The sequence below is a fragment of the Pelophylax lessonae genome (genome assembly GCF_965119305.1).
Source record: "Pelophylax lessonae genome assembly, chromosome: 7".
NCBI classification, from domain to species: Eukaryota; Metazoa; Chordata; class Amphibia; order Anura; family Ranidae; genus Pelophylax; species Pelophylax lessonae.
The window spans coordinates 281044610-281062123 of NC_138774.1; the positions used below are offsets into that span (position 1 = coordinate 281044610).

General features: G+C 46.3%; 1 protein-coding gene across 1 annotated transcript in view; it reads right to left on the reverse strand.

Moving 5' to 3' along the window:
* LOC309559676 (moesin) overlaps positions 1–17514 on the reverse strand; it is a 103000-nt gene that overhangs the window by 25249 nt on the left and 60237 nt on the right. The window contains exons 2-3 of the mRNA XM_082263074.1: positions 6932–7015; positions 232–327 (exon numbers count right to left, since the gene is read on the reverse strand). Coding sequence (XP_082119200.1) covers positions 232–327; positions 6932–7015 — 180 coding nt within the window. The remainder of the gene's footprint in view (positions 1–231; positions 328–6931; positions 7016–17514) is intronic.

The window sequence follows — 17514 nt, forward strand, 5'->3', positions numbered from 1 at the left end:
GTTGGACCGAACGCCGAAGGGAGCCAAGCTGTTGGACCGAACGGGGAAAGGGAGTCAAGCTGTTGGACCGAACGCAGAAGGGAGTCAAGCTGTTGGACCGAATTGAATGTTCAATAAATGGAATGTCTGATTGAACCTAATCAAATGTTTGACTGAATGGAATGCTTGATCAGATGGACACAAATGTTTGATCGAATGGAAGTGAATGTTCGATCGCTTCATAAACATTACCTTTTTGTTGAGCTTCAGCCATGTGGAGAAGCCTTTGGTGTCTTGATACTGTAACCCAAAAAACCAGACTTCCCGAAGGCCGATCGTTTTCACCACCTGCAAAGAGGAAAGAGGAGACATCCATTAAATCTGATGGTAAAGCTCAACTCTGGGCCGATACAAAAGAATGGAGATTCTGTAACAGGAGAAACTAGCAACACAAGGAGCCGCAATTCACAGGCTGACAGGAAGCATGCTGATAGGTGGAGAGAGCAGAGTGACACAAATAAGCTCATCACTGTGCTGCTTCTCCTTTCACTGTCCAGTCACAGGTTGGGGGCTTGTCCGGGATCACATGGACTGAGGAAGTGGGTTGAATGATGCTGCCCAGGAGTCTATGGTCAAGTGACTGAAAAAGTACTTGGTGGGGTGGGGGGGGGGGGATATCAGTACTGAAGATGGGATTGTTACATTATCTTTCATTGGGCGTTTTATTTATATCTTGTTATTTTAGGATGGAGTTCTGCTTTAACTCTGTACAGGCTTCTTCAGTTGTCTGGATGTTTCCTAAGAGCATAATTTTGGTTCTATAGATCACCTCCCATTAGAAGCTGCTGCAGGTCAAATAGAGCCTTCCTCATTTTCTGGCTGCAGGACATCCAGCATCATCTAGCCCTTCCGTCCTCATTCTGACTGTTCCTGGTCCCACCACTTTCAGTCATGTAGGCTCAGCATCACATGTAGGTGTTACCTAGATGTAAATAAATACAGCCTGCCTAGGAACACCCACTCCTCCACACTGACACCCACCCATCAAAGCATTTTGATATTTGCATAACTTCTCCCAAAAGCCCGCCCACTACTTGTATCAGGGCTGAGGGCTCTTGAAAGGAGTACTGAGGCAGGGGGGTGTGATGTTTTCAGGGAGCTATGTACAGCCCCCTTGCCGGCCCCTCCCACAAGCCATGATCTGCCCGCACTGCATAGAGAACCACAGAGGCAAAGTGATGATGTCACTGTGTCCAAAATAAAATATCCAATTAAAACAGGTTCTATTATTACATGTAATGAGAAGGGAGGGGATGAGGTACCAGTGAAGGCAAAATATAAGCAGATTAATCCTTAAAGTGGAACTAGGGGAAGTTCCGCTTTAAAGGACTCGTCCCCTGCTCCTCTTGCACAATTGGCAATTTGAGGAGCGGAGGGGGGGGGGGGGGGATAGAAGCAGGTACCCGCTCCCACTTCCATTCCGAGCACGGAAGTTATCCTTTCTCCCTCCCCCCTGCAGTCTTCTGGGACACTGGCAGGTCCCATTAGACTGCATCCACCATTGAGCAATGGGCAGCGGCTGTGAAGCCCCCAGCAATCAAAGCCAGGTGCCCATAATGAAGATGCCGATGCATGGGCTCTGCATCATCGAAATCCCCCCCCCTTCAACTGCTTCTACCATGGACTCGGCTTCAACACCCCCCCCCCTCAACTGCCCCCACCATGGGCCCCGCTTCCACTAACCTACCCTCAACTGCTTCTGCCACGGACCCCCCGCCCCCTCCCCCCACCATCTGCTTTCACCACCGACAAGCCCCACTCAACTGCTTTCACCAACGAAAAGCCCCACTCAACTGCTTTCACCAACGAAAAGCCCCACTCAACTGCTTTCACCAACGAAAAGCCCCACTCAACTGCTTTCACCACCGAAAAGCCCCACTCAACTGCTTTCACCACCGAAAAGCCCCACTCAACTGCTTTCACCACCGAAAAGCCCCACTCAACTGCTTTCACCACCGAAAAGCCCCACTCAACTGCTTTCACCACCAACAACAAGCCCCACTCAACTGCTTTCACCACCGACAACAAGCCCCACTCAACTGCTTTCACCATGGACACCCCCCCTCAACTGTTTCCAACACAAACCCTGCTTCCACTGGCCAACACTCAATTGCTTCCACCAAGTACGTACGAACCTCCCCCACCACCTGCTTCCACTGACCCCCAACTGTTTCCACAATGGGCCCTGCTTCAATAGACCCCCCCCAACTGCTTCCACAGACCCATATGGATCAAATGTTCATACAGACATGGATGAGTGAGTTTGGGGTGAAGAAACTTGACTGGTCCAGACCTCAACCCGATAGAACACCTTTGAGATGAATTAAAGTGCAGACTGCGAGCCTGGCCTTCTCATCCAACATCAGTGCCTGACCTCACAAATGCGCTTCTGGAAGAATGGTCAAACATTCCCATAGACACACTCCTAAACCTTGTGGACAGCCTTCCCAGAAGAGTTGAAGCTGTTATAGCTGCAAACGGTGGGCCAACTAAATATTGAACCCTACGGACTAAGACTGGGATGCCATTAAAGTTCATGTGCGTGTAAAGGCAGGTGTCCCAATACTTTTGGTAAACGAGTGTATTTTTTGTTTGGGGGTTCGAAGTAATATTCTTGCAAAAAAAAAAAAAACAGATTTTTACATAAATGAGAGAAGTGCCTTTGGCCCGGTAGGCAAGTGGTTAAGGAACTATAATGAATCTACTGGCAGGATCAAGAGGTAATAAAGGATGGGGGGGTCAAGCCAAAAATCAAAAAGGAAATATATGGTACAGTCCGTTTTTGTTTTTAGAGATCCACTTTAACCTATTGACTTACAAAAAATAAATAAATAAAATTATGATTTGCAGGAATCTAGTCAATGACTAATTATAAAAGGAGTGCAGGTTAACCCAGCTAAACCAAACGCATAGATCTGGTCAGAAGCAGTGACAAAGCTCAACCGCAGAGCAAATTTAGAACCCTTCCACTCCCCACCCAGAGCAGCCGGGGGGGTGAGGGGAATTTGGCACTCTCAGAGCTCACAAATCCCATTCTTCATCCAGGCTGCCAACGGACAACACCCAGCGCTGTTCCTGCCAATACCAGGGCTCCAAGGGGTGTACATAGACCTACACATGGCTGGGAACACTTACAGGAGCTGCCGCTTCTTTTTTTGGTTCTGAGCTTTTCGGTTCCCAGAAAACAGATTTGAGTGGGTAAATTTAGAACAAAATAAAAGACAAAAAATTTAACAGAATGGGGTACAGACAAAAAATAAATAAAATATTTATTATACTGCGTTTGAGGGCTACATTACACACAAGATCTTGGCTAAACTTGCCTTATACAAAAGTTGAACCACAGTATATTAAAAAAAAAAAAAAAAAAAAAAAATTATATTATATATATATATATATATATATATATATATATATATATATATATATATATATATATATATATATATATATATATATATATATATATATATATATCTATATCTATATCTATCGAGAGATATATATTATATAGAGATATATATTATATAGAGATATATATTATATAGAGATATATTATATAGAGAGATAAATAAATATATATATATATATATATATATATATTTATTTTTGGTCTTGCAAGGGGCACTTTAACCTTTTTTTTTTTTTATTTTATTCCCCCATCGAGCGACAACCGAAAAAAAAAAAAAAAAAAAAAAGAAGATAGATATAGACATATATATTATATAGAGAGATATATTATATAGAGAGAAAGGTTAAAGTGCCCCTTGCAAGACCAAAAAAAAAAAAAAATAAGTGGGAACTAAAAAGGTAATATTTTTTTAGGTTTTGGTTGGGGGAAGGACTAGGACCTCAGTTAATTTTTTATTGCGGTCTATGTCACCCACTAGGGAGATTTCAAGAGGGAGGCCACCAACAGTGGGCGAGACTAGAGAGGGAGGCCACCAACAGTGGGCGAGACTAGAGAGGGAGGCCACCAACAGTGGGCGAGACTAGAGAGGGAGGCCACCAACAGCAGGGGAGACTAGAGAGGGAGGCCACCAACAGCGGGGGAGACTAGAGAGGGAGGCCACCAACAGCGGGGGAGACTAGAGAGGGAGGCCACCAACAGCGGGGGAGACTAGAGAGGGAGGCCACCAACAGCGGGGGAGACTAGAGAGGGAGGCCGCCAACAGCGGGGGAGACTAGAGAGGGAGGCCGCCAACAGTGGGCGAGACTAGAGAGGGAGGCCACCAACAGTGGGCGAGACTAGAGAGGGAGGCCACCAACAGTGGACGAGACTAGAGAGGGAGGCCACCAACAGTGGACGAGACTAGAGAGGGAGGCCACCAACAGTTGACGAGACTAGAGAGGGAGGCCACCAACAGTTGACGCGACTAGAGAGGGAGGCCACCAACAGAGGGCGAGACTAGAGAGGGAGGCCGCCAACAGCGGGGGAGACTAGAGAGGGAGGCCGCCAACAGCGGGGGAGACTAGAGAGGGAAGCCACCAACAGCGGGGGAGACTAGAGAGGGAAGCCACCAACAGCGGGGGAGACTAGAGAGGGAGGCCACCAACAGCGGGGGAGACTAGAGAGGGAGGCCGCCAACAGCGGGGGAGACTAGAGAGGGAGGCCGCCAACAGCGGGGGAGACTAGAGAGGGAGGCCGCCAACAGCGGGGGAGACTAGAGAAGGAGGCCACCAACAGCGGGGGAGACTAGAGAGGGAGGCCGCCAACAGCGGGGGAGACTAGAGAGGGAGGCCGCCAACAGCGGGGGAGACTAGAGAGGGAGGCCGCCAACAGCGGGGGAGACTAGAGAGGGAAGCCACCAACAGCGGGGGAGACTAGAGAGGGAAGCCACCAACAGCGGGGGAGACTAGAGAGGGAGGCCACCAACAGCGGGGGAGACTAGAGAGGGAGGCCGCCAACAGCGGGGGAGACTAGAGAGGGAGGCCGCCAACAGCGGGGGAGACTAGAGAAGGAAACCTCCAAGAAACTTATGACCACTGTGAAGGAGTTACAAGTTGCACTGCCAGGGATTGAAGAGATTTCCCTGTATTTTGCTGGATTCATTCTACCCTTACAGGTCTCCCACCGACTGCTGCAGTAAGCTGATGTTACTATCATGTTGCTATTGATGTGCAATGTGTGGCTTACACCAAACATGGTGTTGGGTCTCATGGCCAAAAAGCTTATTTTTGGTCTCATCAGACCATAGAACCGCCCTCCAAGCAGACTTCAGAAACTTCCATGTGAACTTTTGCACACTGTAGGGGAGAGGTCATTTGTGTTTTTGTTAACTGCTAACTGTTTTTGTTGTTTCACCACTTAGCCTTAAAGCTGCAACTGATGAAGTACCTGCAAAACATTTGTTGTAAGCAGAGTCTCTGCAACTTTAGGCAAGGAGACTTGTAACTTCTCATCATAGGTGGTCACAGGTTTCTTAGCAGTTGCCCTCTCTGGCGGCACCCACTGCCCTGTTTTTGTAGTGTTCAGACGGCCTCCCTCTCTAGTCTTCCACCCACCGACCGCCTCCCTCTCTAGTCTTCCCCCCCACCGACCGCTTCCCTCTCTAGTCTTCCCCCCACCGACCGCCTCCCTCTCTAGTCTTCCCCCCACCGACCGCCTCCCTCTCTAGTCTTCCCCCCCCCACCGACGGCCTCCCTCTCTAGTCTTCCCCCCACCGACCGCCTCCCTCTCTAGTCTTCCCCCCACCGACCGCCTCCCTCTCTAGTCTTCCCCCCACCGACCGCCTCCCTCTCTAGTCTTCCCCCCACCGACCGCCTCCCTCTCTAGTCTTCCCCCCCCACCGACGGCCTCCCTCTCTAGTCTTCCCCCCACCGACTGCCTCCCTCTCTAGTCTTCCCCCCCACCGACCGCCTCCCTCTCTAGTCTTCCCCCCCCCACCGACCGCCTCCCTCTCTAGTCTTCCCCCCCCACCGACCGCCTCCCTCTCTAGTCTTCCCCCCCCACCGACCGCCTCCCTCTCTAGTCTTCCCCCCCCCACCGACCGCCTCCCTCTCTAGTCTTCCCCCCCCCACCGACCGCCTCCCTCTCTAGTCTTCCCCCCCCCCACCGACCGCCTCCCTCTCTAGTCTTCCCCCCCCCACCGACGGCCTCCCTCTCTAGTCTTCCCCCCACCGACGGCCTCCCTCTCTAGTCTTCCCCCTACCGACGGCCTCCCTCTCTAGTCTTCCCCCCACCAACGGCCTCCCTCTCTAGTCTTCCCCCCCCACCGACCGCCTCCCTCTCTAGTCTTCCCCCCACCGACGGCCTCCCTCTCTAGTCTTCCCCCCCCCACGACCGCCTCCCTCTCTAGTCTTGCCCCCACCGACCGCCTCCCTCTCTAGTTTCCCCCCCCCCACCGACCGCCTCCCTCTCTAGTCTTCCCCCCCACCGACGGCCTCCCTCTCTAGTCTTCCCCCCCCACCGACCGCCTCCCTCTCTAGTCTTCCCCCCACCGATGGCCTGCCTCTCAAGTCTTCCCCTACCGACGGCCTCCCTCTCTAGTCCCCCTATATGGGGACTTCCAGCATACCCACCCAAATCCCACAAACACCTTGCTCAATTCCTTGTAGACCTTCAATGTGAGGCCATTGGAAGCTGCATAGCCTTCTCACAAACATCTGGCTGGGCACAGTGGAAATCCTATTATATTTTATAGAAAAGCCGACCAACCCTGGGAATAATGAAGACAGACTTTCCATTGAGGTTATTGGGTATGCTACTGTGTATGTGTGGTACTCAGTGAAGGCCTTGGAGATCAAACCAGCCAGAATATATATTTTAAATATGAGCAGATTTCATCTTTCACCTACCTGAAGTTTGAATTAAAAAAAAAAAACCACACAGCCGAAAAGTCTTTTTTTTTTGTTTAAACCAGAAGGAATAGATTTTAGAATAGCTACTCACCTGGTCAAAGAGCTGTTTGCCAGTGGTGTTGGGCTGGATGGCAAACTCCAGCTCTGCATCCATTGTGGTCACACGTACACTGATCTGAAAGAGAAGAGCGAAGAAAACATTTAATACATGGAGAAAGTGCAGAAGGACAGTCCAGTTTCTTTAACATTCACAGAGGAGCCCTGCCTCATCGCCACATAGACTAACGAGATAATGTAACAACTCTAGAAGGAAATAAAATTTAAACAGCGATTAAACTTTCGCCAGTTCCCTCTTGTGTTCTCAAAAAAAAAAAAAAGTATTACATTGTATCTCGTTACAAATACATTTTATATGCTCCTCAGCTCCATCTTGAGGCCATAATGTATTTTATTGCTCATTTTCTCATGTTTCGTCTTTTCAAAAATGCTGAAAAATATCTGATTATCTGCCAGACAACCAGTGAGTGCCCAACTTCCTGTAGGGAGTTGACAACTCTGCCTCTGTGCACTGAAATCCCAAGTAGTGTTGTCAGCATTACCTAGTTCCCCCTGCTGGACTACAGGAGGAGAGGAGGAAGAGTTGTGTAGTCCAGCAGAGGAGAATTGAACAAAGTTACCAACACCCTTGATGAATTACTATTTTCAACATTGGATGCTAATGGAACATGGCTTATCATTTATTACACATTCTCTAGATCTTTATTTGAAAGTCGCAAACCCCCCCCTGACTTTCATTGCAGGAACTCAAAATGGTAGTCCGTAATTTGTATGGCCCCCATGTGCTTGTATGCATGCCTGACAACAGATGGTGTCCTGGGGTATTTCCTCCCAGATCTGGGCCAGGGCATCACGGAGCTCCTGAACAGACTGAGTGCACCTGGCGGAATTGGATGGACCGAAAACAATGTCCCAGAGGTGTTCTATTGGATTTAGGTCAGACAAACATGGGGGGCCATTTAATGGCATCAATTCCTTCATCCTCCAGGAACTGGCTGCATACTTTCGCCATGAGGCCGGGCATTGTCATGCACCAGGAGGAACCCAGAACCCACTTCACCAGCGTAGGGTGTGACAACGGGTCCAAGGAGTTCATCCCGATACCTAATGGCAGTCAGGGTGCCATTGTCTAGCCTGTAGAGGTCTGTGTGTCCCTCCATGGATATTCCTCCCCAGACCATCACTGACCACCACCAAACCAGTCATGCTGAACGATGTTACAGGCAGCATAACGTTCTCCACGGCTTCTCCAGACCCTTTCACGTCTGTCACATGTGCTCACGGTGAATCTGCTCTCATCTGTGAAAAGCACAGGGCACCAGTGGCGGACCTCCCAATTCTGGTGTTCAATGGAAAATGAAAATCAAGCTCTACAATGCCCAGCAGTGAGCACAGGGCCCACTAGAGGACGTCGGGGGTCAGGCCACCCTCAAAGTCTGTCTCTGATTGCTTGGTCAGAGACATTCACACCAGTGTTTTTGTAGGGCTCTGGCAGTGCTCATCCTGTTCCTCCTTGCTACAAAGGAGCAGATACCGGTCCTGCTGATGGGTTAAGGACCTTCTATGGCCCTGTCCAGCTCTCCTAGAGTAACTGCCTGTCTCCTGGAATCTCCTCCATGCTCTTGAGACTGTGCTGGGAGACACAGCAAACCTTCTGGCAATGATACGTATTGATGTGCCATCCTGGAGGAGTTGGACTGCCTGTGCAACCTCTATAGGGTCCAGTTATCTCCTCATGCTACCAGTAGTGACACTGACCCTAGCCAAATGGCCTGCGGAATATAATCGCCGAATCGATGCATCGCGACCCTTCTCGATTCTGCATCGATTCGGGGGGACTGCAAAATCGATTACCTAATGACGTCATTACCGGGGGTGGGGGGGGGGGGAGTTGTCTGTCAGTACAGATTGTCATGGCGGCGCTGGCGCGTGATGAGAGTGGCGGCGGCGGCGGCCGGGTCTCGTGGGAGAGGAGAGCGGAGCTATCAGTGCTCTGGCCCCTGGAAGGTTCCCCCCCCATACACCACCATGTATATATCACATCCCAGAGGAGACCCCCATACACCGCCATGTATACATCACATCCCTGAGGAGACCCCCATACACCGCCATGTATATATCACATCCCTGAGGAGACCCCCATACACCGCCATGTATATATCACATCCCTGAGGAGACCCCCATACACCGCCATGCAAATATCACATCCCTGAGGAGACCCCCATACACCGCCATGTATATATCACATCCCTGAGGAGACCCCCATACACCGCCATGTATTTATCACATCCCTGAGGAGACCCCCATACACCGCCATGTATATATCACATCCCTGAGGAGACCCCCATACACCGCCATGCAAATATCACATCCCTGAGGAGACCCCCATACACCGCCATGTATATATCACATCCCAGAGGAGACCCCCATACACCGCCATGTATATATCACATCCCAGAGGAGACCCCCATACACCACCATTTATATATCACATCCCTGAGGAGACCCCCATACACCGCCATGTATTTATCACATCCCTGAGGAGACCCCCATACACCGCCATGTATATATCACATCCCTGAGGAGACCCCCATACACCGCCATGCAAATATCACATCCCTGAGGAGACCCCCATACACCGCTATATATATATATCACATCCATGAGGAGACCCCCATACACCACCATTTATATATCACATCCCTGAGGAGACCCCCATACACCGCCATGTATTTATCACATCCCTGAGGAGACCCCCATACACCGCCATGTATTTATCACATCCCTGAGGAGACCGCCTATATGTTTGCAGTACACTATGCAGGGCTTGCAGGCCATGCCAGGGTCCAGGGAAGTGTCCTTTATAAAACAAGCAGTCACAAATTAAAGAATCATTTTTATTTTCATTTGCTTTTAAAGTTTTGAAAACCATTGGGCTGGGCATGGGCAGTAATCGTGATGCATCGTGGAATCGAATCGTATCAAATCGTGACCCTAATAAACGGAATCGAATCGCGAGGTAAGTGAAGATGCGCAGCCCTAATAAATATATATAAAAAATAACTATATATATATATATATATATATAACTGTATATTTAATTTTTTTGTCTTGACTTAATAGTGTATGCCATGATAAAAAGCAAGTGGCTACCTAGATTTTATTATTCATTTTTTTTTTTACTCAAGAAGCCAGAAACCAGTTTAGAATATATGTGACTAGCACATGGTCTAGGCCTCCACAGGTTTCACATATGCATTACAAAATTCAGCTTATGGAATACGCCATCCTCCCCCCACCTGCAGGGTCGGTTCTGAGCCTGGTACAGCTATCAGTAAGTACATTCCTGAGACCTCTAACACGGTCACTCATATTTCTCTGGTATAGCAATGAAGTGGTGAGCAAACAAAAGCCAACCATCAAGAATTTTAATTTCTCTCTTAACTAGAAGCTACAATAAGGCGGCTGGGAACCGTATCCCAAACCTAGTTAAAGCCCTCTAGCCCATAATATCCCATCAAAAGACATAAAATTACAGATTTAAAGTATACCTACAAGCAAAACTTTATTTTTTTAGTTTTGGATGGAGTGGATTTTGTTTTTATTGTTGTCGGGTGCCCGCCGTTCGGGAGATTCCCCCTCTCCATTTGTCCTGTTCACCATAACCATTGAAAGGGAAAGAAAATCCCAAATTTTGGGCTGTCCCCAGAAAAGTAATAGAGGGAAAATATTCCAATGGGGATCAAAATGCCCAAAAAAAGTTGCGCTATTTAATTAATATGACAAAAATTCATTAATTCATCATTAATAAATAATGTCCATAATGTAAAAATGAAGCACAATATGAAAAAAAGTCTATCAACATGTAAGAAAAATAAAACCCCAGATAATGTCCAAACATGAAAATTAGCCACAATAAAGCCGTGGAATTCTTCTGTAATGAGAGCCTTCACCGCCAAAGTGATTCCGCCACCAAAAACTAGATGGCCTCTTACCAGAAAATCATGACCCTCAAGGTCGGCAACACTTGTGGCATAACCCGGCCAGGGCCTCTGGGGTAGGAAGTATCATGAAGTGTATGGATCCAAAAAAGGTTAATAAAAAACACGTCCACCTCCACTTTCTACGGCTAAGATCACGCCCCAAGAAAGAGATAATAATCCTCCAGAGTGTAAACTTTTAAAAGTTTGTAATGCTTCAGGCGTTACATGGGCTTCCTAAAAAGAGAAGCGATCTCTGGGGGTGATTTACGCAAACTGGAGTACTCAGAATCTGGTTCCAATGGGGATACCAGTTCTAGTGACCTTGGAGTCACCAAGGAGTTCCCCTAATTTGCAGGGATTTCCTCTCACTTCCTGTTTGGCTATGGGACAGGAAGTTAAGGGAAATCTCCGGAATGGGACACAGATGGCGAAAAAATACACTATTTTACCAAAAGTATTGGGACGCCTGCCTTTACACAAACATGAACTTTAATGGCATCCCAGTCTTAGTCCGTAGGGCTCAATGTTGAATTGGCCCACCCTTTGCAGCTATAACAGCTTCAATTCTTCTAAACCTTGTGGACAGCCTTCCCAGAGTGAATAAAGCAGCAGCAGGGAGATCCTTGCACTGCAGGTCCTCAGGTACAGCTTCCTCTCCAGCAGGGAGAACAGTGAGTAGGACAGTAGTGACATCGCCAAATCTCAGCGACCTACCTTAGATGATCTCCCACACCAGATTGCAGTTATGAGGCTCAAGACACAGGAGTGAACTGCTGTTTTTCAGGAAGAGTTCAAGACAAAAGGGTACACTATATTACCAAAAGTATTGGGACATCTCCCTTTACACGCCCATTAATTTTAATGGCATCCCAGTGTTAGTAGGGTTCAATATTGAGTTTGCCCACCCTTTGCAGCTATAACAGCTTCAACTCTTCTGGAAAAGCTGTTCACAAAATTTAGGAGAGTGTCTATGGGAATGTTTGACCATTCTTCCAGGAGCGTATTTGTGAGGTCAGGCAATGATGTTGGACAAGGCGGCCTGGCTCACAGTCCCTGCTCTAATTCATTGTACTATCGGGTTGAGGTCAGGACTCTGTGCAGGTCAGTCAAGTTCCTCCACCCCCAAACTCACCCATCCATGTCTTTATGGACCTTGAACTAACCGCCACATGATTATTAAAGCAAGTATCAAGCCACGCCAGAGAGCAAGCTCTCCTGGGACACATAGAAAGCTCTCTGGCATGCCCTGATGCTTGCTTTAATCCCTTTCCATATCCATACATTTCTTCTATATCCATACATGTGAAGGATTATTATTACACATTATAGTTACATAGTATGTGAGGTTGAATAAAGACAATAGTCCATCCAGTTCAACCTGTGTAGGTGTGTGTGGCCGTCATCATCTTGCATACCCCTGAATGTTCTGATTCTTGAGATGTAAGTCTAAGAGTCTTTTGAAAGTAGCCATACTTCCCGCAGAAACCACCTCTTGAGGTAGAGAATTCCACAATCTTGTAGCTCTAACAGTAAAGAACCCCCCTCGTTGCCTGAGGTTAAAACGCTTCTCCTCCAGACGCATTGTATGCCCTCATTGAGTCCTTCCGACTGAATAGCTTTTTTTCTATGCTGAGATCACCATTGAGATATTTATAAATTGCTATCATGTCCCCCCTCAGGCATCTCTTCTCCAGGGAGAATAAATCAAGCGATTGCAGACGCTCTTCATAATTAAGGTCCTCCAATTCAGTAATTCGTTTAGTTGCCCTTCTCTGAACCTCCTGAGGACCGGCGACCAGAACTGGACAGAATACTCCAGATGCGGTCGGACCAGAGTTTTATAAAGTGGAAGGATTATAGTTTTATCTCTGGAATACATCCCTTTCTTTATGCATGCTAATATTCTGCTGGGCTAACATAGTTTATGGACTACTATCTATAGACTTTTTATAGACTCTTTCTATTCATAATGGGTCCTCGCTAACATTTTGACTGTCCATAGGACAATTGTTCAAAAGTGGTTTGTTTGTTGACCTCATCACTATTCGTGTTGCAATTTTTGTTTTTTTCTTAGAGGTGTACGTGTTTCCTCTATTGCTAGCAGCTACAATATTTTTGGTCTAGCGCTGTTCTTTTTTCTTTGTATATTTTTTTTACTTACCTTGGCCCTGGCCTGCAACATGTTCGGGAGGGCATGGCTGACGTCCCCATGCGTTCCTGCAGAGCTAGGAGTTTGAAATATCGAGCACCCAGCTATCCCAGGAGGCAGCAGTGGGGACTGGTGACGTCACTCGTGCCTCCACCAGTGTTGCAGACCAGAAAAAGAAAACATCAACTTCGGCCTTCAACGTTTTCAGAGACGTCACGATGCCTTCTGGCAGAGCTGGGAGTTTGAAATCCCATGAGAATGCACACATACAATGAGATGGAGTACATTCTCTTGGGATTTTGAGCTCCCAACTATTTCTGAAGGCATGATGAGGTTTCTCGTGTCTCCGGGGTGTCTTGGAAGCTGAGCAAAGGTAAGTCTACATGGTGGTTTTTATACATGGGAATCTTCCACTTGGCATTGGAGATCCACTGTAACCCAAAAAAAAAAAAAAAAAAAAATTAAGGGTGGTCTTCAATTTAGGGTAGTGAATTGAGAATACACATCATCCATTTTAGTCAAACCCATGTACCCAGATACGATCAGACAGCAAAAAAACTAAAAAAGTGCTGTAGATCCGTAGACCGACCAGAATTTTAAGGGTTTATCCATTAAATTAATTGAGACCTAAAGGGCATTTCAAATAGAAATAATCTGTAACAAAAAATTGCATCATCAAGGTTGAATAGACTTATGAAACACATAGCCCTTCTCCATGCTGGTTAGGGACTTCTACCACCTACTTTGTGGATACCATTGTTTCTATCTACATGACTGAAATAATGTTGACGTCATTCCCAGTTAGATCAGGTGTTTTAAGGGGTGAAGAATAAAGGTTAATACAACATACAAAGACATTTTAAAACAACTGGGTGCTTCCAACCTATCCCAACCCTTATCAATTTGGTGAAGACCCTTTCCTGTTCCACTAGGACTGTGCCCCTGTGTACAAAGCCAGCTCCATAAAGACATGGTTTGACCTGCTTGATGTGGAGGAACTCAAGTGGCCTGCACAGAGTACTGACCTCAACCCTACTTTACACCCTTGGAATGAACTGGAATGCGGAGGTCTTCTCATGAAGCATCTAACGTCCGTACCTGACCTAACAGCCAAGTTTTGAAATGGGATGTCCAACATAGGTGAATTGTAACTTTGGTCATAAAGTATAAAAAAGATCTTAACTCCCAAAATCAGTGGTTGAATTCTTCCTCCCGCAAAGTTAGGTAAATCTTCTTTAGAACACAAATGAACCATCATAAAAGCCAGCATGTCCTGAAGCAAACGGTTTTGTAGCACTATTTTAATGTCATACTAAATGTTCTGGGGACCTCAACTAGGGTTCCAGTGAACCCTATGGTTTCTTCAGAGGTTGCAAGGGGCTCCTCGAGCAATAAGAAAATGTTGCTTCTCAGATAAGTAACCATAGACACACAGGATCTATTTAGCTATTGGCAAGAGGTGTAATTCTTCAAAACTGACCACCAATGTAAGGGGGCACTCTACTGACTACGAATGTAAAAGGGGTACTACACTAACAACGTAGGACGACACAACAATGACCATCATTATAGGAGGGCACGGCAATGTCTATTGATTACCAGTGTAAGGGGACACTGTAATGACCACCAATGTTTTCCAGTCCCCCTTCTCATGATATACTAAATGTTATAGTGCTCTCAACTTGGGTTCCATGGAACACTATGGTTTCTCCAGAGGTTGCAAGGGGCTACTTAGGCAAAGTAACCACTGACACTGAGGATCTTTTTAGCTGTGAGAGGTGTAATTGTTCAAAACTGACCACCAATGCAAGGGGGCACTACATTGACCATCAGTATAGGAGGGCACGGCAATGTCCATTGATTACCAGTGTAAGGGGACACTAATGACCACCAATGTTTTCTAGTCCCCCTTTTCATGATATACTAAAATGTTTTGGTGATCTCAACTTGGGTTCCATGGATCACTATGGTTTCTCCAGAGGTTGCAAGGGGCTCCTAAGGCAAAGTAACCACAGACACCAAGGATCTTTTTAGTTGGGAGAGGAGTAATTCTTTAAAAATTGCCACCAATGCAAGCGGGCACTACATTGACCATCAGTATAGGAGGGCACGGCAATGTCCAATGATTACTAGTTTAAGGGGAAACTGCAATGACCACCAATGTTTTCTAGTCCCCATTTTCATGATATACTAAATGTTTTGGTGATCTCAACTTGGGTTTCATGGATCACTATGGTTTCTCGAGAGGTTGCAAGGGGCTCCTCAGGCAAAGTAACCACGGATACCGCAGATCTTTTTAGCAGAGAGAGGTGTAATTCTTCAAAACTGACCATCAATGTACGAGTACACGACGACGACCATCAATGTACGAGTACACGACGACGACCATCAATGTACGAGGACATGACGACGACGACCATCAATATATGAGGACACAACGACGACCATCAATGTACGAGGACACAACGACGACCATCAATGTACGAGGACACAACGACGACCATCAATGTACGAGGACACAACGACGACCATCAACGTACGAGGACACAACGACGACCATCAATGTAAGGGGGCACTACAATAACCACCAATTTGATCTAAGTGTTGTGCTGATACTGTGATTTTGGTGATCGTCTTTGTTTTTCTCAACTTGGGTTCAATGAAACCCTATAGTTTCTCCAACAATGAGAACATTTTTGCTTCTCAAAAGTCTCAGACACAGAAAAAAGAAAAATGCACTGACCATGTTGAATTTTAAGACGCTGACTCCAACAAACAGTAGCTTAGCTGCATTTTTCCAGGTTTAAAAAAAGAAACAATAAAAAAGGACACACCATTCATACAAATGTCTGGTTTCCTCGGGGGAAAAGTTTTTTTTTTGGTACAAGAAGATAAATTGGCAATACCCTTTAAACGTTCATTATAGTGAATGGGCCGATTTAATAAAAACATCCTGCAAAGAATTCAATACTGGTAGACCTCACATCATTAAGTCAACACAAAGCAGAATGGTCGATTTACCCAACACAATCTCGCCTTTGTTTGTTTTCTGGTTTGTAATTATAATACTTAAAAGAAAAGCAAATAAATTGGAAGACTGTGTTACTAAGATGTTTCTCTTCAATTAAATTAAAGATATTTAAAAGGATGCAAGTCCAATATAGACGAAGGATGCCATGACTTCTGCCAACGGTAAATGCAAAGCAAATTCCTATTAAAGAGAAACAATGAATTCCCAAAGCCCGGAGATAATGGGAACCACATTCTACTTGTAGCGGCAATCAGGAACAAATTGCATGGGTTTAGTTATAAAAGTAACCAAGCTAATTTAAAGAATATTCGACTTACAGACATTGGGGACGGTTGCAGGCTCTGTGCTTTCTCTCTCTCGGTCACAGGCGAGTGCTGGATCACATGAAACGGCTTGCCATTTCTCAAAGGATTACCTGTTTGATTAAACCAAGCCCTCCTAACAGGCGAAGGTCCCTTCTACACCCTACCAAGCAGTGCACAGAAGTCGACCAGGAAAAAAAAAAAAGTCTAACTAAACTGTTACAGTGCCTTGAAAAAGTATTCATACCCCTTGACATTTTCCACATTTTGTCATTTTACAACCAAAAAAAGTAAATGTATTTTATAGGATTTTATGCGACAAAGTGGCACATAATTGTGAAGTGGAAGGAAAATGATAAATTGTTTTCAAAATGTTTTACGAATAAATGTGTGAAAAGTGTGGCTGCATTTGTATTCACCACCCCGAGTCAATACTTCGTAAAACCGTCTTTCCCTGCAATTGCAACTGCAAGTCTTTTTGGGGATGTCTCTACTAGCTTTGCACATCTAGAGAGGGACATTTTTGCCCATTCTTGTTTGCAAAATATCTCAAGCTCTATCAGATTGGATGGAGAGCGTCTGTGAACAGCAATTTTTAAAGTCTTGCCACAGATTCTCAATGTGATTTAGGTCTGGACTTTGACTGGGCCATTCTAACACATGAACATGCTTTGATCTAAACCATTCCATTGTAGCTCTGGCTGTATGTTTCGGGTCGTTGTCCTGTTGGACGGTAAACCTCCGCCCCAGTCTCAAGTCTTTTGCAGACTAACAGGTTTTCTTCTAAGATTGCCCTGCATTTGGCTCCATCCATCTTCCCATCAACTCTGACCAGCTTCCCTGTCCCTGCTGCAAATTTTCATCTCCACAACATGATGCTCCCACCACCATGTTTTACGGACGGGATGGTGTGTTCAGGGCAATGTGCAATGTTAGATTACCACCACACATAGGGTTTTGCTTTTAGGTCTTATAGTTCAATTTTGGTCTCATCTGACCAGAGCACCTTCTTCCACATGTTTGCTGTGTCCCCCACATGGCTTCCGGCAAACAGGACTTCTTATGGCTTTCTTCTTGCCACTCTTCCAGATAGGGCAGATTTGTGGAGTGCAGGACTAATAGTTGTCCTGTGGACAGATTCTCCCACCTGCA